Source organism: Scyliorhinus torazame, chromosome 6 (assembly GCF_047496885.1).
Source record: "Scyliorhinus torazame isolate Kashiwa2021f chromosome 6, sScyTor2.1, whole genome shotgun sequence".
Taxonomy (NCBI): domain Eukaryota; kingdom Metazoa; phylum Chordata; class Chondrichthyes; order Carcharhiniformes; family Scyliorhinidae; genus Scyliorhinus; species Scyliorhinus torazame.
In genome coordinates, this window is record NC_092712.1 from 107,491,065 (window position 1) to 107,515,479 (window position 24,415).

General features: G+C 51.8%; 1 protein-coding gene across 1 annotated transcript in view; it reads right to left on the bottom strand.

The window, feature by feature from the left end:
* Positions 1-568: 568 nt before the first annotated feature.
* itga8 (integrin, alpha 8) overlaps positions 569-24,415 on the bottom strand; it is a 328,234-nt gene continuing 304,387 nt past the window's right edge. Inside the window, exons 28-30 of the mRNA XM_072508666.1 lie at positions 20,688-20,789; positions 16,720-16,842; positions 569-2,378 (exon numbers count right to left, since the gene is read on the bottom strand). Of these exons, the coding sequence (XP_072364767.1) occupies positions 2,292-2,378; positions 16,720-16,842; positions 20,688-20,789 (312 nt within the window). The 3' untranslated portion in view covers positions 569-2,291. The remainder of the gene's footprint in view (positions 2,379-16,719; positions 16,843-20,687; positions 20,790-24,415) is intronic.

Consider the following 24,415-nt stretch of genomic DNA (forward strand, 5'->3'; position numbering starts at 1 on the left):
CGGAAATGACATCTCGGGGCGGCGCATGCGCGGGAGCGTCAGCGGCCGCTGACAGTTTCCCACGCATGCGCAGTGGAGGGAGTCTCTTCCGCCACCGCCATGGTGGAGACCGTGGCGGAGGCGGAAGGGAAAGAGTACCCCCACGGCACAGGCCCGCCCGCGGATCGGTGAGCCCCGATCGCGGGCCAGGCCACCGTGGGGGCACCCCCCGGGGCCAGATCGCCCCGCGCCCCCCCCCCCAGGACCCCGGAGCCCGCCCGCGCCGCCTTGTCCCGCCGTTCAAAAGGTGGTTTAATCCACGCCGGCGGGACAGGCAATGTATCGGCGGGACTTCGGCCCATCCGGGCCGGAGAATCGAGCGGGGGGGCCCGCCAACCGGCGCGGCCCGATTCCCGCCCCCGCCGAATATCCGGTACTTCGGCAACCGGCGGGGGCGGGATTCACGGCAGCCCCCGGCGATTCTCCAACCCGGCGGGGGGTCGGAGAATGACGCCCCAGGTATAGATTGAAGTTCACTTTGATTTTCACCAACCGTGCTTTTATCTCCCAATTGAGTTAGAATACATCCCAGTGTTAACTGTTCTGTTTTATTGGGTTTGGATAACAAAACGTATATGACATGGGTTTATCAGATATACATATAAGTACATTTTAAAATGGAACACCAGGAGAATTGGATACCTTTTGCTCCAAATGTCAAAAAATTTACAACCTTATCAGTAACAAGTGATCCTGCATTGTTGAATCTAACAAAACCCTCTTACTATCAGCAATACCAACACAATTGTACATTTGCAATATATACTTATCGTACAACAGTATCCGTTGTGAGAGTGGATATTTTTCACTTCAATCAGAAATATTCCAAAATGGTACATAACATACAAATCTTTTATACAGAAGTTGAATAATTTTGTGACTATTTGAAACGTGTGTAAAATGAAAAACTATGGTACCAACTATGATATCAATGGAAATTGATGCCTCATTACTGCATAGAGGTTATGCAAGTCCTCATCAGTACTCCCTTCAGTTGTAAGATCATTATCACCGTAAAACAGACAAAACTTAGAAAATCCTTAATGCAAATTCCACATATGGCAAAATCCCAGTGTAAACATGCTTCCAAAACATATAAATACATATAGAAAATATTGCACGCTTAAAAATCTGTTACTCCCACTACCAGTGTTGGGTGACATCATGCTTCAAATTGCTTCACATGAAAATGTCTGAATATTGAGTGCAGGATCCTTTGTAAAGCCACATAATGAAGGACCACACTTAATGATTTATGTTGCAATTACCTCCTTCCCAGCTAGTCATATTTGTTCAGGTTTACTTCTCATTAAAACAAAATAATTTTTGTTCAGAGATTTGTTCAGCTTTCAGTAAAATCCCTTATGCTTTGTCGCAAAACTAGCAACCTTGGGACCAAGTCAGTGCCGGATTTTGGATCTTGCCGGATTTTGAGTTGGGTGCTTTAACTGGATCAGGTGGGGAAATTCAGGTCGGACCAGGTTGGGTGTGGTCAAGGGTCACTCGAATTGTAGGGAAGGACAGGTGCACAAAGCTGATAACTAGTCGGTCCGACAGCGAGCCAATTCAGCACTCTTACTAAACAAGCTATTCAGTTATTTCACTCATCTAATAATTAAAACTCATGCACGGCAACCAGAAAAATGTCTGGCTGGTTTTTGGATTGTCGGAATTGAGTCACTGTGCCAGTATTTTAACTCTCAGTACAAACAAGAAAAATCAACACTATGATTGCTTTACAACACGTTAAGATCTTATTGCCTTGTGTATTTCAAATGAGTTGCCCAAAAAGGAAGGTTATATGCAATTCATGAAAAATGGTAGTGCACTTAAAACACTGAACCTGTGACACGAACACAATATAAAAAGTTTCTGACTATATGTAAAGACTTTTTCTAATTGGAATCAGACAGAATTTTATCTGATTTACAAAGTGCACAGCACTTGCACTTAAAAATGTACTGCAAAATAAACAGTGTAACATAAAAACAGTCCCACCCAATATCCCTACAAGTTATTAAGAGGCATTTTATTGTGTTATCCTGGCAGAATGCTAACTGCAAAGTAACTTGCAGGTGATTGCATAGTCAACAATGGCACTCCCCTGTTGAATTGCCTCGCTCAGTGTTCATTTGCTGCTATTTCTTTTCTACTTCACTTTCACTAAAAGCAAATATAAGGAAATAAGTGTCAGTGGTGTGGACACATTTTTAAAGTAGTTGTTAGTGGATTAAGGCTGTTGTAGTCAGTCCTCAGGCATCTGTATTCTTTTCTGGGTGGAGCTGTTCTCGATCTCTCATGTCGTCTTGAGGTGGGCGAGCTCGATCAAAGAAACCGAACTATGGAAACAGTGCCAGATTAAATGATAAATTCTCACCACAACAAAGTGATTACACTAGAAGTACAACAACTGTAAACTCTAGTTTATGACTTCACGTCTAGACACAGCCAGATATTTTTTCTTCACATCAAACAAATTAAATATTGTTTAAATGCTCATAACAAAGACAAACTTACAATGCAATAATGCACAACAGCTGGGTATTAAAAGTTTCAGAAGGAGTTTTTATTACAGCATTTCTTTTTACACATTACTTTGTTTGATTACCACTGTTTAATATTTTCCAAACTATTCTACCTCATCATTAAATTCTCAAGAAGCTTAAATAAAGGTTGACAATATGTCACAAGATTCCAGGCTCCAAATTCATTCGGTCATATTTGACAAAATGATCTAAAGTTTAAGTAATGGGAAATAGCCCTGATGCATTTAACCATTAGGTGGCACAATAGTCATGAGTAGCGCCATGAATGAACAATCATTAGATTTAAGTATTTACATCACCTCAGACATACCATGCGCTGCTAGATTTTTCTATTCATTGTTAATGGTCAGAATATCTGGATAGACGAACTGTGAACAATTCTTGCTATCTTCTATACTGGGGCTGCTATTGTACTTAATTCTACGGTGAGTAATTACGCAGGTTTTGCACTAATCATGTAGTTTGGCTTGTTTGAGGACTGTTTAAACAGCCTCCACATTGAATAAAAGCCAAAGGCAGGCAAATTTCCTTCAGCAATTGCAAAATTAACTTAACTCAAAACTTCCATCTCGCTACATAAAATCTGAGCTCTTTAGAAGTCAGAACCAACAGATTTACGTTCTGGCTTAAGACTAATAAGTATCCCTAATTTAGATAGGATTGACCCAGATTGGTTTTTTAAAACTTTGGGCCTGAAACATACTGTAAAAACATCAAAAACCTGGATTAAAAGGAAAAGGTTATGCAAATCAGTTTATGATGGTACTTCTACCCCAATGTCCAGAAACACTTAATTTCGTATGGCTTATGTCACTTGATGTGGCATGAATATATTTGCTGAATGGATGTGTATATGGCAAATTAATTTCAACATCGGTATGTGTTAGGTGATTCTATTTGGTAGGAAGAATAAAGAAGCCACGTACACCTTGGAAATTAAGAGAAGGCAGAACCTGTGTATCGTTGGCCTGCCTGAAGGACTGGAAGGCATGAGTGCTACGGGGTATGTCTCAAGGATGTTGGCAGGGCTGGCGGTAGAGGGGTGCTGGACAAGGCCCCGGAGGTGGATAGAGCGCACAGGTCTCTGAGGCAGAAGCCAAGAGTGGGGGAGCCACCACGGGCGGTGATTGTGAGGCTCCACAAGTTTGTAGAGAAGGAAAATATCCAGGAGAAACAGATTTGTGAATGGGAGGGGAACAAGGTCCGAATATACCAAGACATTGGAGTGAAGCTGGCAAAAAGGCTTGTTGGGTTCAACAGGTCCAAGGCGGCTCTCGAGAGATGGCAGATTAGGTTCAGGATGCTGTACCCGTCAAAACTGTGGGTGACTTTCGAAGTCCGGGAGTATTATTTTGAAATTCCAGAGGAGGCCAATAACTTTATTAAAGAGCATAAACTGGGGGAGAACTGAAATTTGATGGGGGATGGAGGAGTTGGCACAACGAAGTTCAGTGGACACGGGATAATGTGGGGGTTGGAACGTGGGGGGATTTTCTTTCTTCCCAAGTGGACGGTTTCTGTTGGGACAACAATTTGTTCAGGGGGTAATAAGTTTGTAAGGGGTCAACTGCTCCCCCCTCCTGCCATCTGTTGTGATGTTTATTTTTTGGAGGTGGCGATCTGTGATTTTGGATGTGTCTTTGTTTGGGTGGGGGAGCGTGAGGTCCACAGTGAGATGCTTACACAGATCAAGGAGGAGGGGGTGGGGGAAAGGGCGGTGGGGTAGGTAGGAGGAGCCTTCGGGCAGGAGCTGTCAAGCTGACAGGTAATGCTGGTGAACAGAAGTGAGGTGAGGGGGATGGCTGCGAGGAATGGCCTAGGGGGGAGGGTCACCTGGACGGGGGGAGGGGTGGGGCTTGAAGGAGATGCGACGTGGCAGGGTTGGAGAAGAAGCGTGGTCATGGGCAGAGAAGGAGGCCATCTCGTGTGGGCCCGGTATTGGGGTGAAATTTAAGGGGACAGAATCGATAGAGGACGATGCAGAAAGTAGAGGGTGGAGGTGCAAGCTCCGGTAAGGCTTAAAACATGGAACGTGCGGGAGCTCAACGGGCCAGTGAAGAGATCTCGGGTCTTTGCGCACCTAAGGAGTCTGCAGGCGAGGGTGGTCTTTCTGCAAGAGGCGCACCTCTGCACGAGGGATCAGGTTAGGCTAAGAAAGGGATGGATGGGTGGGCCAGGTATTTCACTCGGGGGTTGACTCAACGTCGCTGGGGTGACCATTTTGCTGAGTAAATAGATAGGATTTGTGAGTGTGAAAGAAGTGAGGGACCCAGGTAGGAGGTACATAATGGTGAGCAGGGAGTTTTAGGGATTGCCGGTGGTGCTAGTGAATGTATGTGCACTGAATTTGGATGACGTGGGGTTTGTGAGGGGGCTGCTGGGAGTGATTCCAGACTTGGCCACACATCAGTTGATTATGCGAGGAGACTTTAATTGTGTGCTGGAGCTGAGAGTGGACAGGTTGAGCCCCAGGCCAATGGGAAGGCTGTGGATGGCGAAGGATCTGGGAGGGTTTATGGAAAGGATGAGTATGGTAGACCAGTGGAGATTGAAGAACTCCTTCATTTTGCACGTGTAGAAGGTATATTCCAGAATTGACTTTTTTGTGGTGAGCCGTGAGGTGTTGGTTGAGGTTCTGGGGGCAGAGTATGCGGGGGTAGTAATCTCGGTCCACACGCCGCACTGGTTGGAGGTTTGGCTTTGTGCAGGATGTGAGCAGATGCCAGGATGGAGGTTAGATTCAGGGCTGTTAGCGGACAGGGGGTTTTGCTGTAAGATGCGGTCGGTAATTAAGGACTTGTGGAGTTGAACCAAAATGGGGAGGTATCGGCGGCCACATTCTGGGAGGCATTAAAGGTGGTGGTTCGGGTGGAGATTATCTTGTTCAAGGCGCATGAAGTTAGGAAAGGAAGAGAGTAGTAAGAGCAACTATTGGGCGAGATGATCAAGGTGGACAGGGAGTATTCGAGGTGGGCAGGGAATATTCAAGGTGGGCAGGGAGTATTCGAGGTGGGCAGGGAATATTCAAGGTGGGCAGGGAGTATTCGAGGTGGATAGGGAGTATTCGAGGGCCCCCACTGTGGAGGGATTGGCGCAAAGAAAAAAGTTACAGGGACAGTTCGACAGGTTGATGACAGGAAGGGCGGTTGGGCAGCTGCGGGGTCAAGGGTGGTGCAGTATGAATATGGAGAGAAGGCGAGCCGCATGTTAGCCCATCAGCTATGGAGGTAGGCCATGTCCAGGGAAATCTTGAGGGTATAGACAGGGAAGGGGGCGGTAGTATCAGAGTCGGGGAAGATAAACAAGGCATCTAGGGGATATTATGAGGAATTCTGCAGGGCAGACCCGGGGGGTGAGGATGGGGATATCGGGTGGTTTCTCGACTGCCTGGAATTTCCACGGCTGGATGTGGAGAGGAGCCTTTAAGGCTAAGGGAGGTCATGGAGAGTATAAGAGGGATGAAGTCGGGGAAGGCTTCTGGGGCAGACGGTTGCCTGGCGGAATTCTATAAGGGGTTTCTGGCATAAATGGCACCACACTTACTGAGGGCATTTAGTGAGGCGCTGGAGAAGTGGGAGCGGTCAGAGATAAAGACACAGGCGACAATTATGCTAACACCAAAGAAAGGGAAGGACCCGTTAGAATGTGGGTTGTACAGGTCCATATCGCTGTGAAAGTGCTGGCCAAGTTAGTGGCAGGGGGGATGGAAGAATGTGTCCCGGGGGTGGTTGCAGAGGATCAAACAGGCTTCGTAAACTGCAGGAATCTCTCGAGCAATAAAAGGCGATTACTGAATATGATCAAGACCCGATCGAGAAGACGGGTACCGAACTTGGTGGTGTCTTTAGATGTGGAGAAGGTATTTGACAGGGTGGAATGGCGGTACCTGTTCGGGGTTCTGGGAAGGTTTGGATTTGGGCCAAAATTTGTGGTCTGGGTGGTGCATCTGTTGTACGTGGCCCTGGTGGCGAGCGTACGGACCAATGAGGAGAGCTCACGGAGTTTTGGGTTGCATAGGGGAGCGAGGCAGGGTTGCCTGCTGTCACCGTGACTGCTTGCTCAGGCGGGCAATAGAGCCCTTGGTGATGGCCCTTAGCAGAGTGGCAGGGGATCAGGAGGGGGAGTAGGGAGCAACGGTGTCACTATATGCGGATGACCTGCTATTATATGCGTCAGACCTGCTGGAGAGTATGGGTAGGATTATGAGCTTATTAGAGAGGTTTGGGGCTTTCTTGGGTTATAAGTTGAACGAGGAGAAAAGTGATGTGTTCCTGTTGAATGAGTCGGGTCACAGAGCCAATTTAGGGGGGCTGCCATTTAGTGTAGCCAGGTAGGTAGGGATCCAGGTGATGGGAGAGTGGGCGACGCTGCATAAGTAGAATTTAAGAAAGTTGGTGGAGGAGATAAGGGAGGACTTTTAGGAGGTGGGATCAACTGCACCTGAAGGTGGAAGGGAGGGTTCAAGTGGTGAAAATGAATGTCCTGCCAAGGTTCCCATTTAGATTTCAGACGGCCACAATTTTTATTCCAAAGGCCTTTTTTCAGAGTTTGTATGAGCAGGGAAGGTATCGGGGCAGAGGCAGAAAGGGGGGTTTGCATTACCAAACTTGCTGCACTACTATTGGGCAGCAAATGTGGAGAAAGTGAGGCGGTGGTGGGAAGGAAAGGGGTTCGAATGGGTTAGGAAGGAGGAAGTCATGTAGGGGGTCCAGCCTGAAGGCCATGGTGACGTTAGCGTTACTGCTGGCACCGAGGAGATATATAGAGAGCCCGGTTGTACAGTCCACAATAAAGGTGTGGAACCAGCTGAGGAGACATTTTAGGATGGAGGGGATGAGGGTGTTAATGCCACTGTGTGAGAACCATGGGTTTAAACAAGGGGAGATGGTATTTACAGAAAGTGGAGAGAGGTGGGGTTGGTGAGTGCGAGGGATTTGTACTTGGAAGAGTGGTTCGCAAGCGTAGAAGAGCTGAGGGAGAGGATGGAGCTCCTGAACGGAAGTGAATTTAGGTATTTACAAGTAAGGGACTTTGCATGGAAGATGTGGAAAGGGTTTCCCAGGCTTCCGAAATATGTCCTTTTGGAACGGTTGCTGCTTCCGGTCGTGGAAGTGGAGGGTAGGATTGGGAACATATACGGGTGGCTGGGGGAGCAGGGGGGTATGCAGGTGGTGAGGCTCAAGGAGAAATGGGAGGAGGAGTTGGGAGGGGAGATAGGTTGTGGAGTGTGGAGTGAGGATGAATATAGTAAGAAGTCTTACGACACCAGGTTAAAGTCCAACAGGTTTGTTTCAAATCACTAGCTTTCAGAGTGCAGCTCCTTCCTCAGGTTGAAATAAACCTGTTGGACTTTAACTGGTGTTGTAAGACTTCTTACTGTGCTCACCCCAGTCCAAGAGAGATACTGGGCGGGAGTGTTCGGGGCGCTAGCAAAGATTGTGGGGATGGAGATCGGGCCGGACCCAATGGTGGCGATTATTGAGATATCGGAAAAGCCGGAACTGATGGAGGGCGAAGGCTGATGTTGTGGCCTTTGCCTCTATGATGCCCGGAGAAGACTTTTATTGTAATGGCGGTCGAATACGCTGCCGGGCGCGGTGGCCTGGCCAGGGGACCTGTATGACTTCCTCCGTTTGGAGAAAATTAAGTTTGAACTGAGGGGTTCAGCGGAGAGCTCTGAGGCATGGTGGCGACTGTTCGTGGCCATGTTTGAGGAGTTGTTTGTTTGGGGGGGGGGGGGGTGGGGGGGGGGGGGGGGTGAGAAAGGGGAAGAATTTGTACAGGCTGTAAAACTGTGAGTTAGGGAGTGTGCTCCCTGGATTATTTATGTTTTTGTACGTTTAGAATATTTTTAAAAATGGAAGCAGACAAACTGTTCATTTCTCGAGGGATAGAATTGTAAAGCAGATAAGTGCTATTAAATTTGTACAAAACGTTGGTTGGGTTGCATTTGTACGGTGGAAGTTAGGGGGCGTCATTCTCCGCCCCCCCCAGAGGGTCGGAGAATGGCCGTTGGCCGCCGTGAATCCCGCCCCTGCCGAAGTCTCCGAAGGGAGAAAAGTCGGCGGGGCGTTAATGGCGCCGCTGCTGCGGAGAATGTCACGGGTCTGCGCAAGGCAGCCGATTTTCGGCCTGCCGATATTCTCCCTTCCGGATGGGCCGAAGTCCCGTCGACGTGATGACCGTTCACTTCGACGTGAATCAAACCTCCTTTTCATCGGCGTGACCCGGTGCTCCAGGCTCACGCCGACCAGCGTGGAGGTGAGCGACGGCCTGGGGGGTTGGCTCTGGGCAGGCAATGGCGTGGCCGCAGTCTGATTGCGTGAGGAGAGGTGTGTCTCGGGTTGTGTGTGTGTGTGTGTGCGGCGGGGGGGGGTGGTTAGAGTAGGCTGGGCTCCGGGGGAGTGCCGGGAGGGGGTCCGTGCCGGGGTGGAGGTTGGGGGTTGGGGGGGGGGTCCGTGCTAGGGTGGAGGCTGGGGGGGGGGGGGTCCGTGCTGGGGTGGAGGTTGGGGGGGGGTCCGTGCCGTGCCGGGGTGGAGGTTGGGGGTTGGGGGGGGTCCGTGCTGGGGTGGAGGTTGGGGGGGGGTCCGTGCCGTGCCGGGGTGGAGGTTGGGGGGGGGTCCGTGCCGTGCCGGGGTGGAGGTTGGGGGTTGGGGGGGGGTCCGTGCTGGGGTGGAGGTTGGGGGTGGTCCGTGCTGGGATGGAGGTTGGGGGGGGGTCCGTGCCGTGCCGGGGTGGAGGTTGGGGGTAAGGGGGGGGGTCCGTGCTGGGGTGGAGGTTGGGGGGGGGTCCGTGCTGGGGTGGAGGTTGGGGGGGGTCCGTGCCGTGCCGTGGTGGAGGTTGGGGGTTGGGGGGGCGGTCCGTGCTGGGGTGGAGGTTGGGGGGGTGTCCGTGCTGGGGTGGAGGTTGGGGGGGGGGTCCGTGCCGTGCTGGGGTGGAGGTTGGGGGTTGGGGGGGGGGTCCGTGCTGGGGTGGAGGTTGGGGGGGGTGTCTGTGCTGGGGTGGAGGTTGGGGGGGGTCCGTGCCGTGCCGGGGTGGAGGTTGGGGGGGGGGTCCGTGTTGGGGTGGAGGTTGGGGGGTGTCCGTGCTGGGGTGGAGGTTGGGGGGGGGGTCCGTGCCGTGCTGGGGTGGAGGTTGGGGGTTGGGGGGGGGTCCGTGCTGGGGTGGAGGTTGGGGGGGGTCCGTGCTGGGGTGGAGGTTGGGGGGGGGGGTCTGTGCCGTGCCGGGGTGGAGGTTGGGGGTTGGGGGGGGGTCCGTGCTGGGGTGGAGGTTGGGGGAGGGGTCCGTGCTGGGGTGGAGGTTGGGGGGGGTTCGTGCTGTGCCGGCGTGGAGGTTGGGGGTTGTGGGGGGGGTCCGTGCTGGGGTGGAGGTTGGGGGGGGGGGTCCGTGCTGGGGTGGAGGTTGGGAGGGGGTCCGTGCTCGGGTGGAGGTTGGGGGGGGTCCGTGCCGTGCCGGGGTGGAGGTTGGGGGGGGGGGGTCCGTGCTGGGGTGGAGGTTGGGGGTGGGGTCCGTGCTGGGGTGGAGGTTGGGGGGGGTCCGTTCCGTGCTGGGGTGGAGGTTGGGGGGGGGGTCCGTGCCGAGGAGGGGGATGGGAGGGCAAATGAGTTGGTCCACCTGGCCAGGTGCCAGCCTCCAACAGTTGGACCCATGCGGTCCATGCCACCTGGCTGGGGGGAGGAGGGGATATGGGCAATGATGACATGTCGTCGTTCCCCTCCCCCCCACCAGGCCGTCATGTTTTCAGATCATCCAGCGATGTTGGCCGCCGTGGTGGCAGCCGCTCATGTCTATGTTGCCCTGGATGAGGAGGAGGAGGAGGAGGAAGAGGAGGAGCGTGCCAGAGAGGCGGCGCAGGCTGCCGCAGAGGGGCAGGCGGCAGCCGCCCAGGCTGGAGGGACACCTGACCGACAGGACGAGGAGGGGGAGGAGGACGTCGCGGCCCCACGGCAACGGAGGCACCCGAGGGCGCCCCGTGTGTACCGGCCCCGGCAGTCATACCAGGACCTCACGGACCGGGAATGCAGGAGGAGACTCCGGATGAGCCGGGAAACCGTGGCACACATCTGCCACCTGTTGGCACACCTGTCACCGCGTGGCACTGGCGGGGGACACCCTCTCCCCGTGTCCGTCAAGGTTACGGTGGCCCTGAACTTTTATGCAACGGGGTCATTCCAGGCACCGAGTGGGGACCTGTCCGGCATATCGCAGACATCGGTGCATCGGTGCATCCGGGCAGTGACAGATGCCCTATATGCCATGGCGCACCGCTACATCCGCTTCCCCGTGGACCGGGCCAGCCAAGATGCCCGGGCCGTGGGCTTCTCTGCCGTTGCCGGGTTCCCCATGGTCCAGAGCGCGATCGATGGGATGCACGTCGCCGTGCGGCCACCTGCAGATAACAGGGCCGTGTTCACTAATAGGAAGGGGACCTATTCGATGAACGTACAGGTGGTCTGCTACCACCGCATGATGATCCTGCACGTCTGCGCCCGTCACCCAGGCAGTGTACACGACTCATTCATGTTGTCGCGGTCATCCATCCCCGGCATGTACGAGGGACGCCATCCCCGACTGAGGGGCTGGTTGCTGGGCGACAGGGGCTACCCATTGCGATCGTGGCTGATGACGCCTATACGGAGGCCACGCAATGAGGCGGAGAACCGCTACAATGATGCCCATGTAGCGACAAGGGGAGTGATCGAGAGGTGCTTTGGCGTGCTGAAGATGCGTTTCAGGTGCCTGGACCTCTCTGGGGGCGCCCTCCAGTATCGGTAAGATAGGGTCGGCCGCATCATTGTGGTGTGCTGCGTCCTGCACAACATAGCCCAGCAGAGGGGCGATGTGCCGCAGGCAGAGGAGGGCGGAGTGGAGGAGCAGCAGGAAGAGGCCCAGTCCTCCCCAGATGAGGGGGATGGGGGCAATGGTCAGGGCAGACGGGGTAGGCACAGGCGGGTGGCTGTCCACCGTTACCGGCTGGCCCAGCGGGCACGGGACAGACTGATAGACGCCCGCTTCACTGACTAGATGGGCGTGGGAATCGGGTAGTATGGCCACAGACCGCACACCATGGCAACAGCCGACCACCCACACCCCCCTCCCATCCAGCACCCTCACCCCCCTCCCCAACCCCACCCACCCCACCCGCATTGCCGATCCACCTGCGGCACAACGGGCCGGGCTCACACAGTTGCGGGTGGACGCGTGTCTATCGCAGGCCATGGAGGATGATGACAACCCGCCCTGCGATGAGCTCCTGGCTCTACATCGTTGGACTATGTCTGACCCATGGCCACAGTACCACCATCCACCCGGACCATCCCTGCATGCGGCTGTGACACTGCAGCGCACAGTCCCGTCCTCTGCCCGGGGGATGTTGATGGCGGCCCAGGGGGAAGGGGGCAGACTCACCTGGGGCTGAGGTAAGACCACCCCTCACACACACACTTGCGCTCAACGTACATGACACCCCCGCACACTTTGGACAGAGCACAAAGGCAGCTTCTGTAGGTGTAACATTGACTTTAATAATCAAAGGAGTTCATGCACGTGCCCTAGCGCCTAAAACTCATCTGTGCCCTGCACCCATGCCAACTTACTCAGTGTCTAATTGTTTGGCCTTACGGGCCCTTTGACTACGTCTACGTGGTTCCCCAGACGGTACAGCAGAACTGGAGGTGGACTCCTGTGATTCCTGCCCTCTGACACTGGATCCCTTTGGCGGCCGTTTCCTGGGGCGTCCTGGCCTAGATGGGCCAGGCTGCGGCCCGGGCGACTGGGATGGCGAGCTGCCAGCCTGTCCTGCCCGTTGCCCACCCGATGCACCTGGGACGGAAGGGGGGGGGGGGGAGTCCGAGGTGTCGCGGTGTACCGGGACCTCCCCTATAGAGGGAGCCGGGACGGACCACACCACCTCCTCCTCCCTTGGGGTGCCCGATGGCCCCCAGGCCTCTACATGGGTGGGGGATGCGAACGGACTGGCCATCCGACGCCCCCCCGACATCTGGCGCTGCCAGTCCTGGAGGCCCGTGCTGGTATCGACAGGGGTCTGCAGGTTTGCAGCCATGGAGCCCAGGCGGTTGGCAAACACTGTCTGTGACAGTGCGATGCCGGCTCGCACATGGCCACTGGCGCCGATGCCCTCAGTGATGGCCTGCAGAGACTGGGCCATGGCCTGCTGAGACTGGGCCATGGCCTGCAGAGACTGGGCTATGGCGTTGAGCGCTTCTGCCATCTGGCGCTGGCACTGGCTCATGGCCTCCTGTGAGAGGGCAGCCATTTCCTGGGCCACAGACGCCGCCTGCACGGAAGGCCCCAGGCCTCGCAAACCGTTCCCCATGTCTGACACCGTCGCACCCATTGCCTCCACCGCGGACGCCACCCGTGCGGTGTCAGCCTGGGTGGCACGCATGACCGGCACCACTCCCAGCTCCTGGACGCGGGTGGACTCCTCCACCTGCGACCGCAGCCGCCGCAAGCCGCCCGTCACCCTCTTCGCTCGTCTCCGGGTCGGTGGTTGCATCGGATCTATGTGTGGGTCTGGTAACTGCAGGAACCTGGGATCCATCTGGGCGGCAGATGTTCGCTTGGGCTGGGCTGCCCTCCGACCTCCCGGTCCCTCTGCCGTTCCTACCTCCACCTGCTGTACCGGGACGGCTGTGTTGTGCGCACCAGTGAGTGTACCAGACGCCTCATCACTAAAGTGCCCAACCGTGGTGAGTGTTTCTGCGATGGTGGAGGGTGTTGGTGACAGCAGTGGCGTTGTGTCGTGCTCTTCGTCCCACTCTGAGTCCATGGCACTTTGGGGTGGGGGTTCGTCTCCACCCATCCACTCTGAGTCACTGTCCGGTATTTTGTCTTCCTGGGTAGTGCTGTCCCGGGTAGGGGTGTCCTGGGTAGTGCTGTCCCGGGTAGGGGTTTCCTGGGTAGTGGTGTCCTGGGTAGTGGTATCCTGGGTAGTGGTGTCCTGGGTAGTGGTGTCCTGGCTTGGATGTGACGGGGGCCGGTGGCTGCCCCCCTCATCGCTGGGTGGTCGCTCCCGCACATGACGGGGGTGTCGTCTCCCTGTTGCTCCAGGTCTCTCCGTCTCCCGTGGTGTGCGAGGGGCATCCTGCGGGCGTCGCATGCTGGAGGGTCCGGGTCTCTCCGTCTCCCGTGGTCTCCGAGGGGCATCCTGCGGGCGTCGCATGCTGGAGGGTGCGGGTCTCTCCGTCTCCTGTGGTCTCCGAGGGGCATCCTGCGGGTGTCGCATGCTGGAGGGTGCGGGTCTCTCCGTCTCCCGTGGTCTCCGAGGGGCATCCTGCGGGCGTCGTATGCTGGAGGGTGCGGGTCTCTCCGTCTCCTGTGGTCTCCGAGGGGCATCCTGCGGGCGGTCTGCATCTGCGGGGATGGGTGCCTGGACGTTTGGTCCTGCGATACACAATGAAGCATGCATGGTTAGACATCAGGCAGTGATCAGGTGATACGGGGGAGGGGGATATAGGGGAGGGGGGATATGGGGACGGGCTGTCGGTGGCTCACTCGCTAGTACGCCCCCGACCTCTGCATCAGCAACCTCCCGGTCCTCAGGTCCGCCAGCCAGTTCCAGGGCCCTTTCCTCGTGTACGGTCAGTGGCCTCTCATCAGCGGGCCCTCCTCCAGTCCTCACATGCTCCCTATTGTTGTGTGCGCGCTTCTCCTGTGGGGGGGGGGGGGGCAGGGGTAAAAGGCAACAGTGTTAGGCAGGTATATGAATGCACGCCATCGGTTGCGCGTGCATTGCAGAGGTTAAGGTTAGGGCTGGATTCACTTGGGGATATGGGGGATATGGGGGAGGGGGGGATATGGGGGAGGGGGGATATGGGGGAGGGGGGATATGGGGGAGGGGGGATATGGGGGAGGGGAGATATGGGGGAGGGGGGGATATGGGGGAGGGGGGGTATGGGGGATATGGGGAGGGGGGATATGGGGGATATGGGGGAGGGGGGGATATGGGGAGGGGGGATATGGGGGAGGGGGGATATGGGGGATATGGGGGAGGGGGGGATATGGGGGATATGGCGGAGGCTCACCCTGCCTGCTCTGACGAGGTCGTTCACCTTCTTGTGGCACTGGGTGCCTGTCCATGGTGTCAGGGCCACAGCGGTGACGGCCTCTGCCACTTCCCTCCACAGACGCCGGCTGTGGCGTGGGGCAACTCTGCGGCCGTGCCCGGGATACAGGGCGTCCCTCCTCTGCTCCACCGCGTCCAGGAGCGCCTCCACATCGCGTGACTAGAACCTCGGGGCTGAGCGATGGCCAGCCATCCAGTCGGGTGTTGCGGTCGGGTGTTGCGGTCGGGTGGGGGGGAGCAGCGCGGCCTTATGAGCCGTCACGCCGTGCAGCGCGTATGACACTGCACGGCGTGAACCACTGCGCAAGCGCGGATCCCGTTACGTCGCTGCTAGCCCATTTCGGGCCGGAGACTATCGACCCATTTTTCCGACGTGACGCAAGTCGGATTTGCGCCGTTTTTTGCGCCGATCGGCGGACTTTCCGCCGATAACGGAGAATTTCGCCCCTGGTCTCAATGTTATAAACAAGATATAGAGGCACAGGATAAGGGGCAAAAAGGATGGTACCAGAATGAGAAGTTGGATGAAACTCTCTGCCTCGTGCCATTGGTAGCAGGTGAGGCTGGCAGTGGGAGTGCCAGGATACCAGCCTGCCCAGAACCCAACCACCCGGGGGCCTCCGATGGCTTGGGAGACACCTCAGGTGCCGTGATGCCTGATCCATGTTTGTGTGGACCAGTCCTAAATGGGAGGCATCCCAGGGTCGGGTGTTCATTTCCTGCCTCAGGGGCATCGGACGGCAACATATTTAAGTGAGTCTAACTGCTCACTTGAACATGTTAATCTGGATCTCATCGAGCAAGCGCGTGATCCAGATCGCGACGTCTTACGAGATCTTCCTGGATCTCGCGAGGTGTTCCGAGTGTCGTAATTTTCACGAGTTAACGGTCTCATCGCGTCACCGTGTTGGGTGTGACGAGGCCGTTCGATCACGACCGATATTTCTGTGGGTCTGGAGTCACATGTAGGACCAAGCGGTTATGAACGGAAATTTCCTTCAAAAGAGGGCATTAGTGAATTAGTTGGGCATTTATGACAATCAATGATAGCTTCAGGATTACCATTACTGAGATTAGCTTTCAATTTCAGATTTTGTACTGAATGAATTCAAATTCCAACATGGTGGAATTTGAACCCCTAACCATAGAGGATTACCTTGTAGGGGGGGTCTCTGAATTAGTAATCCAGTGACAATACCACTATGTCACCGTGCGATCTTAGGTAGACACAGAAAAGATGTTTCCACTTGTGAGGGAGACCAAAGCCAAGAGCCACAATATAAGTAGTTACTAATACATCCATTAGACAATGCAGGAAAAACGTCTTTACCCAGAGCATGATTAGACTATGGAAATTGATACTGCAAACAGTAATTGAGGAAATACGTGGCTTCCATTAGTTTAAGGGAAAGTTAGCTAAATATCTGCGGGAGAAAAAGGACGCCATTTTGATTGGGTTAGATGAAGATTTTTTTCAATGTTCCAAAGCTCAACTGAGATTACCCTAGATTGCAGATGCAAAGGTTATAAACAGGGGCCAGGCCTGCAGCTGGAATTGCCCTGGTTCATGTGAATGACCTGTGAGCATTGCAAGCAGCTACCTCTCCACAGAGACAGGGGCACCCGGGAAGGAAAAGCAGCTCTTAGACCAGAGTCAGGTTTTCTTTAATCTCGAGGTAGTCTCAGATTTTCACTTGTGTTTTGGAATTAGATTCTGTAGCCTTGTTCATTTTCCACGAAAACACTTAATGAGTGGTCTGAGTTAACACAATGCAGATAAAATTCCTTAGGGTTACTTCCACTGCATCACTAACTATGCTGAATCTGAATTTGCAAGCATAAACAGCACATTCATTGAACTTCTACTGACGTTACAGCAGCTAATTGTAAATTGTTGAATGTGGTCTTTAATATATTGCAGATGATAGTTTGTAAAGTAATTAATTCAGCCAGCCACTTAACGGGTTAATTTAAAAAATAAATTAGTGCACATTGTGTATTGCTCATGGGGTGCAATTGTAGAGGAATGATAAATTGAAAATGTACCTTCCACATGACTAGGATCAAAATAGCCAGAACCAGCAAACCAACCAGTACAGCCAGAATTATGACCCACAGGGGAATTGCGAGTGAAGCATCAGGCGTAGCCCAAATCACTGAGGTCCTTATCTAGGGTAAGAAAAATATGGAAAAAGAGTTTTCAGCATAAAATACCTTCAAAAATATAGTTGCAAAATATGATACTCATAATTGCTGTAGTTACACATTTGTGTAACATTATTGTGTTCATTTGTTTCATGATAGCCACAAATCAATATCATGTTACATTCTATGGCATTGACATGAGTGTTTACCAATTTAGAACAGAGGAAAGGGATTAAATGTTTCAAACTGGAATATTCTATATCAGAGTGGGAGGAAATGAAATATGAAGTGGATCAGCCAGTCTCAGTAAATCAGTAATAATTTATCACACTATCTCTGCATGCAGCAAATATTGGTCCCTTTATGAAAGATATAGGGATTCTCCGATCCCACTGGCAGCGCAGCACCGCCCGCGGGTTTCCGGGTGACGTGGGCTGGCTTCAACGGGAAATCCCATTGACAAATGGCAGGAGTAGAGAATCCCGCTGGCAGCGAATGGCATGCCTAGAAGCGGTAGTGGGACGGACTCACAATGGAGAATCCTGGCCACAGTAATATGCATGAGTAAAACTACTGGCCAGATTGGTCTGCAGCTTGACCCATTTTACTGATGATATCCTTTGATTCTTATATGGGGCGAAAGTCTCCGGTATCGGCGCGATGTCCGCCGACCGGCGCCAGAAACGGCGCAAATCAGTCGGGCATCGCGCCGCCCCAAAGGTGCGGAATCCTCTGCATCTTGGGGGGCCGATCCCTAACCTTGAGGGGCTGGGCCCGCGCCGGACTGATTTCCGCCCCGCCAGCTGGCGGAAGTGCCCCGCCAGCTGGCGCGGAAATGACATTGCCGGGCGGCACATGCGCGGGAGCGTTGGGCGGCCGCTCACGGCATCCCCGCGCATGTGCTGTGGAGGGAGTCTCTTCCGCCTCCGCCATGGTGGAGACCGTGGCGAAGGCGGAAGGAAAAGAGTGCCCGCCCGTGGATCGGTGGTCCCCGATCGCGGGCCAGGCCACCGTGGGGGCACCCCCAGGGGCCAGAACGCCCCGCCCACCCCCCAGGACCCCGGAGCCCGCCCGCGCCGCCTTGTCCCGCCGGTAAGGCAGGTGGTTTAATCCACGCCAGCGGGACAGGCATTCTAGCAGCGGGACTTCGGCCCATCTGAGCCGGAGTATCGCGGGGGAGGAGGCCGCCAACCGCCGCGATTCCCGCCCCCGCCGAATCTCCGGTGCCGGAGAATTCGGCAACCAGCGGGGGCGGGATTCACGCTCCCGGCGATTCTCCGACCCGGCGGGGGGTCGGAGAATCTCGCCCATGATTCCTTACTATCCCAGAATTGTGCACTATATCTTAAATTATGAAATTATTGAGATTTCCGTTTGATTTAATTGGAAGGAACTTGATGCTAATTGTGTGCACTAATCCTTATTGTTAAATACAACTAGTATATTTCCCACTATGATGCTGATTGTTTTTTATGAGTCGAAGTCCAGGGGTAACCAGACTTTGCTCCAAGATAGTGCAGGGAGAAGTGCCAAGAAAGGAAAAAGGCTGGTCAGAGAGTGCGAGAGGTAGAGAGTGAGCAGAGTGAGGGGGGAATTGGGATCTGAAAGTATAGTTCGTCAGGATTGAGTTGAGCACAGGTGAACTCAGGAGCGAAGAATAGCAAGGGTTGCCATGAATTCATGATCGGCAGGAGGGGAGCATTAATGTGACTATATTGTATGGGCGAGATCTATTGCCCGACTTGGCTGGTAAAACCTTGTCACGCCTCACGAGATCGAATGAGATCTCGCGATCTGGATCCTGTCCATTGAGGTAGGAATCCAGATTTGCTGATACAAGTGAGTAGTTAGTCTCACTTGAATATGTTTACGCTGAATCTACCCAATATGGACCAGGCGTAGCGGCACTTGGGGGTCTCCCAGGCGATTGGAAGCCCCTGGGTGATCGAGCTCTGGGAAGGGCGGTACTCTGGCACCCTCTATGTCCCTTGGGCACCATGGTACTGCCAGCTAGGCACCCTGGCAGTGCCACCTGGGCACCCTAGCAGTGCCACCCAACTGACAATGTGAGGCTGGCAGACAGGGGTCTTTTTATTGGGGAGCGGGGTATGTGGGAGGTGTCCCTTTAGTCAGGGGGGTCCTGTAGGGGGGAATCCCTTTAGTCAGGGGGTCCCTGTGCAAATATATTAATTTTGTTTTTGTTCAAAACCAATTCAGGCATAGAGGGCTGGTTACACATTGGACAGATTTACAATCCAGATTGTCCCGTATGTCTGCTTATCAAATGTAATGGATAAAATGATAGTTTGACATTAGGCCATTGTTTTTTTAAAAATTTAGAGTACCCAATTAACTTTTTCCAATTAAGGGGCAATTTAGCGTGTCCAATCCACCTACCCAGCACATCTTTGGATTGTGGGGGCGACACCCATGCAAACACGGGGAGAATGTGCAAACTCCACACGGACAGTGATCCAGAGCTGGGATCGAACCTGGGACCTTGCCGCCATGAGACAGCAGTGCTAACCACTGCGCCACCGTGGTACATTAGGCCATTGTTAAATGCTATTACAGCCAACTGTTTATTGAAGATCAAATATCAATAAAATGTAATACATTGACTATTCCTGGTTAATTAATACATACAACACTATATGTAATCTAAGATTTGGAGATTTACACTCTGCATTAAATCCTCAAATCATTGTGCAAAGGTGCACTTGTGGAACAATAGAGATGAAAGCACTTGTTTTATATAACCAGGAACTCGAGAATGGGTTGTGTCAAACGATAAAATTGGCATCTAGAGAATGAGTTCTGTGACGTAAGATCAACCAAATGAAATATGTGAAATGTTAGGGCTGGATTTTTCGGCTGATAGGCATCAGAGGGAACGCATCACTGTTGATACCAAGTGCTAGGTAATGGTTGTCAGGGTGGTAATTAGATAAGAGTGAGACTTGTGCTCCCAGAAGTGCTAGATTCGAGCAGGGACCACAGCGAGATCCTGATGAAGAGGAGCCTTTCTGAAGGTAAATCCATTGGGGCCTGATTGGCAGGCTCCATTGAGAGTAAGGGGTGTGGGGCTGGGTTGAGAAGGTGCAGGGGAGGGATGGGGGCGTGAGAATGGTGGAAAATGGGGTGGATGAGCACAGGGGATCCTCAAAAGAGGTACTCCTTTCCCCAGGTCTGATACCAGCCAGCGCAGCTAAAGTTGGTGACCTACCTGCTTGGCATAGAACTCGCACTGCTGCGGGTAAACAGTAGCAGGGGCAGGATGAGGCTCTTAAGTAGCCATTACTTGGTCACAAAGGAGCTCAACATGCCTAAGGGCAGTAAGCCGCCCTTCGCCTCCACTGCCCACCCACTAAATGGAACACAGATCGGGTATAGGTGGGTAGATGATGGGTAGGTCACTCGCAGAAGTTTACAAGCAGCCCCACCTTCTAATGCACCGGTTTGGAACCCCAAAATTCCACCCCTGGTTATACTGTGAAACAAATATTGAGGATTTCCGGGATATCATTTATATGTGTCTTAGTACAGTTTAACTAAAAATTGTCAAAATAAATTAAGGACAAAACAAAGTTTAGAAAAGTTTGAAATTTGGAAGTAGCAGTATTATGTAAGACGAGAGCCTCTTTAAATAAAGGTACAAAATTATGATTGTGTTTTGTAGCAATATCTTTCTCATGAGAAATGCTGAAGCTATGTTAACACACACACATACGGATGGAAGCAGTCAGCCTGAGCAAAAGGAAGTTGTGTCTTGGTAATTTCTCTCTGGATCCTGAGACTATATACATCCGGTTAATGTTATCTAAGCAAGTCTCATGTTTATAAAATGTGTTTTCCCTCAAGGCACTTACCACAGTACTTGAGCTAGGTAGTTCCTCTGGCTGGATTTTGTATGCCATTTCCTTCACTGCAAATGACACCAGAGACTGCAGAGAGTAATGGCTGTTTCTTCTCTGTCAAGAAAAAACAGTCGAAAAATGAACCACATATTAAGGTAGTGAAACAGAAGTGATTCCTTGTGCTTGGTTCTTTCGGTTAGTTTTAGATGCAAATAAAATAATTGATTGCTCCACCAAGGTGACACAGATAAAATTGGTGAACGTTGGTTTTTGCAAACCAAGTCTATTAGGAATAATGCACTATACTTTGGTTACATTGGATAGGAATATCAGCTTCCCAGGATATTTATTTATTTAACTGAACTGTAAGTAAATGTTCTGAAATCAGTTTGCTTTCTATGGTGCTAATGAAGTGGTGTATGCTGCTTCTTTCAGAACTTGAGCTCTTAATCCAAGTATGTAGTTTATTATGATTTCGGCCTAAATATTCTACATCCTTTGACTGATTAAACAATACAAAACTGCTGAACTTTTCCCTGTTTCTTTTTAAAGGCCTCTTTGAAGATTGAGAATGGGCAGCAGTAGGTAGTTACTCACCCTAACCCGATTATAATGGATAATGGTTAAACAAATCAGATCAGGATGATGAGGGCCAGTCCAATATACAACACTTGTACAGTTATGAGGATTGGAGGAATAAATTAACTATATTTGTTCAAAGGTGAGGACTGTCTGTAGAGTCTGCATGTTCTCCCTGTGTCTGCGTGGGTTTCCTCCGGGTGCTCTGGCTTCCTCCCACAAGTGCATGGACTATACAACTGGCTTGTAATGCAGAATAAGGCCAGCAGCGCGGGTCCAATTCCCGTACTGGCCTCCCCGAACAGGTGCCGGAATGTGGCGACTAGGGGCTTTTCACAGTAACTTCATTGGAGCCTACTTGTGACAAATAAATGATTATTATTATTATTATTATTATTAAGTGTCAAAAGACGTGCTGTTAGGTGAATTGGACATTCTGAATTCTCTCTCAGTGTACCCGAACAGGCGCCGGAGTGTGGCGACGCGGGGATTTTCACAGTAACTTCATTGCAGCCAACTTGTGACAATAATAAAGAATATATTAAAAGCAATTTTAGGCAGGACATGAATGGTCTGAAATACTAAAGAATACAATAGAAAAATGATTTTAAATAGAGCACTGAACCTATTGCTCCCTGGAGGAGGAACTGAGTGCATTGAGGTATGTCAAGGGATGGTGGATACACATGTGGGAGAAGAGGCAGGATGGGAAGAGGCAATTAGTACAGGAGGACGATTGCATGGATAAGCACAAGCTTGTCTTTAGCTTTGCTACAACCTATTTTCAACACTGAGAAAACAATCAAGTATTTGCTTTTGATTTTCTGCTCTGCCACCCAACCTTGGCAGAGGTGGAATACCAGCTCCCGCATGTAAATGGGGTTTCTGCCAAACTTTCGCCAAGGTACCACCGGCTGAGCAAGAGAAGCTTGTTGAAATTCCAGATGCAAATTTGAAGTGAGTAATGTCAAAGTAAGTTGGAGTATTTGTACACTACAGACTAAAATGACATTAGTAATCGCTAATAGTCGCAATGGAGGAAGGAAATAATTTGAATTTGGGTCGCTGTAGCTAAATTGTAAAAACATTCCAAACTGCTGGATTAGAATATTTAACCCCCAAAGCACTAATCAGAACAGATGTTGTAGTGTGTGTTGCGTGGAGTTTCCATTTTGTTTGAAAGAAGTCACATCAAAATCATTTTGTTGTAATGCCCTATGTTCATTTTTACCTTTAATTATATCTTACAAGTATATTACAGCTCTGACATATCCCACCATGAAGATACAGTGCACTGAGAATGTGAGGAATGCAAACTTAATTAACTCTTATCATGGATTTAAAAGATTTAGCTCTCCCCCCTCTATCAGTTTTAAGAATGTCACAATTCCCACAGGAAATCTCTGAAAAGGTTTTTGGAGACGAGACACATGATAACAAATTTCTCTCTTGAAATAATTCATGTCAGGAAGTTTGGCACATTCTATTTCCGGAGCATTGTAAAAGCTCAAATAATACCACTAGATATCTGTATTAAGGGTCGCTGAAATTAGTAAGTGTATGTTGATTAACACAACATTAATAATTGCACTACAACTGTAATTGAGCAAACCTTTTCTTATAATTGAATGAATGTAGTTTGGTGTTCTGTTGTGTCAGAAATCAAAAGTAAATATTCAGCTAATTGAGCGGCGCAAGGAGTTAAGAGACCAATGTTTGCAAATATTGTGACGGTGCCTACCTTTGATGCAGACACATTTGGATATGGAGAGCAGGAAATGTATTGCATCCTGCTGAATATTATAATTCAAAGCTTGCCACCTAATTTGCTTAACTCCAGTGCATGGAAAATGGGGGCACCTTTACAGATTAAGTCCTGGGTTTTTCAGAATCATGAAGATTCCCGGAACATTCCAAAATGGAGAATATGATCCAAATTTGGGAATGCCGCTCCTATTTTCAAAAGATCTTGGGCCAGATTCTCTGATTTTGAGGCTATGTCTGGAGGATCCGTGGCGTTTTATGTGGGAAAAACTGGCACCGCCCGCGCACTGATCCTTCGACTAGTGAGGGGCTAGCAGCCATGCCACGTAAAACTCCCAGCCCTCACAAAATAAGCGGCTGGAGAATTGGCAGGTCCGTGGCAGCGCAGAGGTGGCGAAGGGGTGTCCAGGGGGGGGCACTATTTGGTCGGTCGGGTCCGTGCACGGCAGGCGCCAAGTTGTGCGGCATGGGCGCTGCAGGCTGCCGCCGTGCGCATGCGCGGACTCCCGACCGGGCATGCGGAACCATTTCCTCAGCCAGATCTGCGAGCAGCTCCCTGGGGCGTTGTTAGGCCCCTGAGATAGGAGAATCGCTCTTGACTTTTTGAAGGAAAGTCAAGAGTGAAATGACAGCGTAAAAACGCTGGCGGGGGGACATAGCCCCATTTTTGGAGAATCCAGACCCAGGCCTTAATTTTGAAAGGAGCATTGGAGCAAGTTCCAGATTGGCAACTGCCCTGCGAGTAGCAGGACGCGTGGGCGAATTTTATGTGAGCCAGCCAATTAAGAGGGCAGCTCTGGAATTGATTGAACTAGGTGCAGAGGGCAGGGTGAAGAGTTAGAGGATTGAATGTTAGTGAGTATTTAAAGGGATACAGGCAGCATTCACTGCGGCAGCACTGTACTTGTGGATAGTAAATTTATGGGTGCAAAAGGAGGAGGAAAATGGATGCCAGAAGGGAGAAGGAAGCCACACGATTCACAGATGCGGCTCTTGAGGTGATGCCAGAAGCTGTGTTGGAGGTACGATCTCTTTCCTGAGAAAGGAAGAGGGAGGCCAGCCAGCCTCATGAAACAGGCTTGGTTGTAGGTAGTGGACAAGGTGAACAGCCAGAGTGCAGTGTAGAAGACCGTGAGATACTGCAGTGACTCCTTGAGCTCCAGCAAGGTGAATGCCATATAAATTCCGTCAGGCAGCTTTCTGTTAGACTGTTAGACTGGAAAGATAAGGAGATTGAGAAGAACAGGGATGGTTGACTTTGTGAACATTGATGCAGTATCCAGCTGTAGCACTAGCGCCACTGGGATGGCTTCCTCTCAAGGTAGCCACACACCCTCCAACTTTAGCAAGGGACCAAAAGACTGAGTGAGTGCTGATGGCAGGCGAATGCGAGCAGC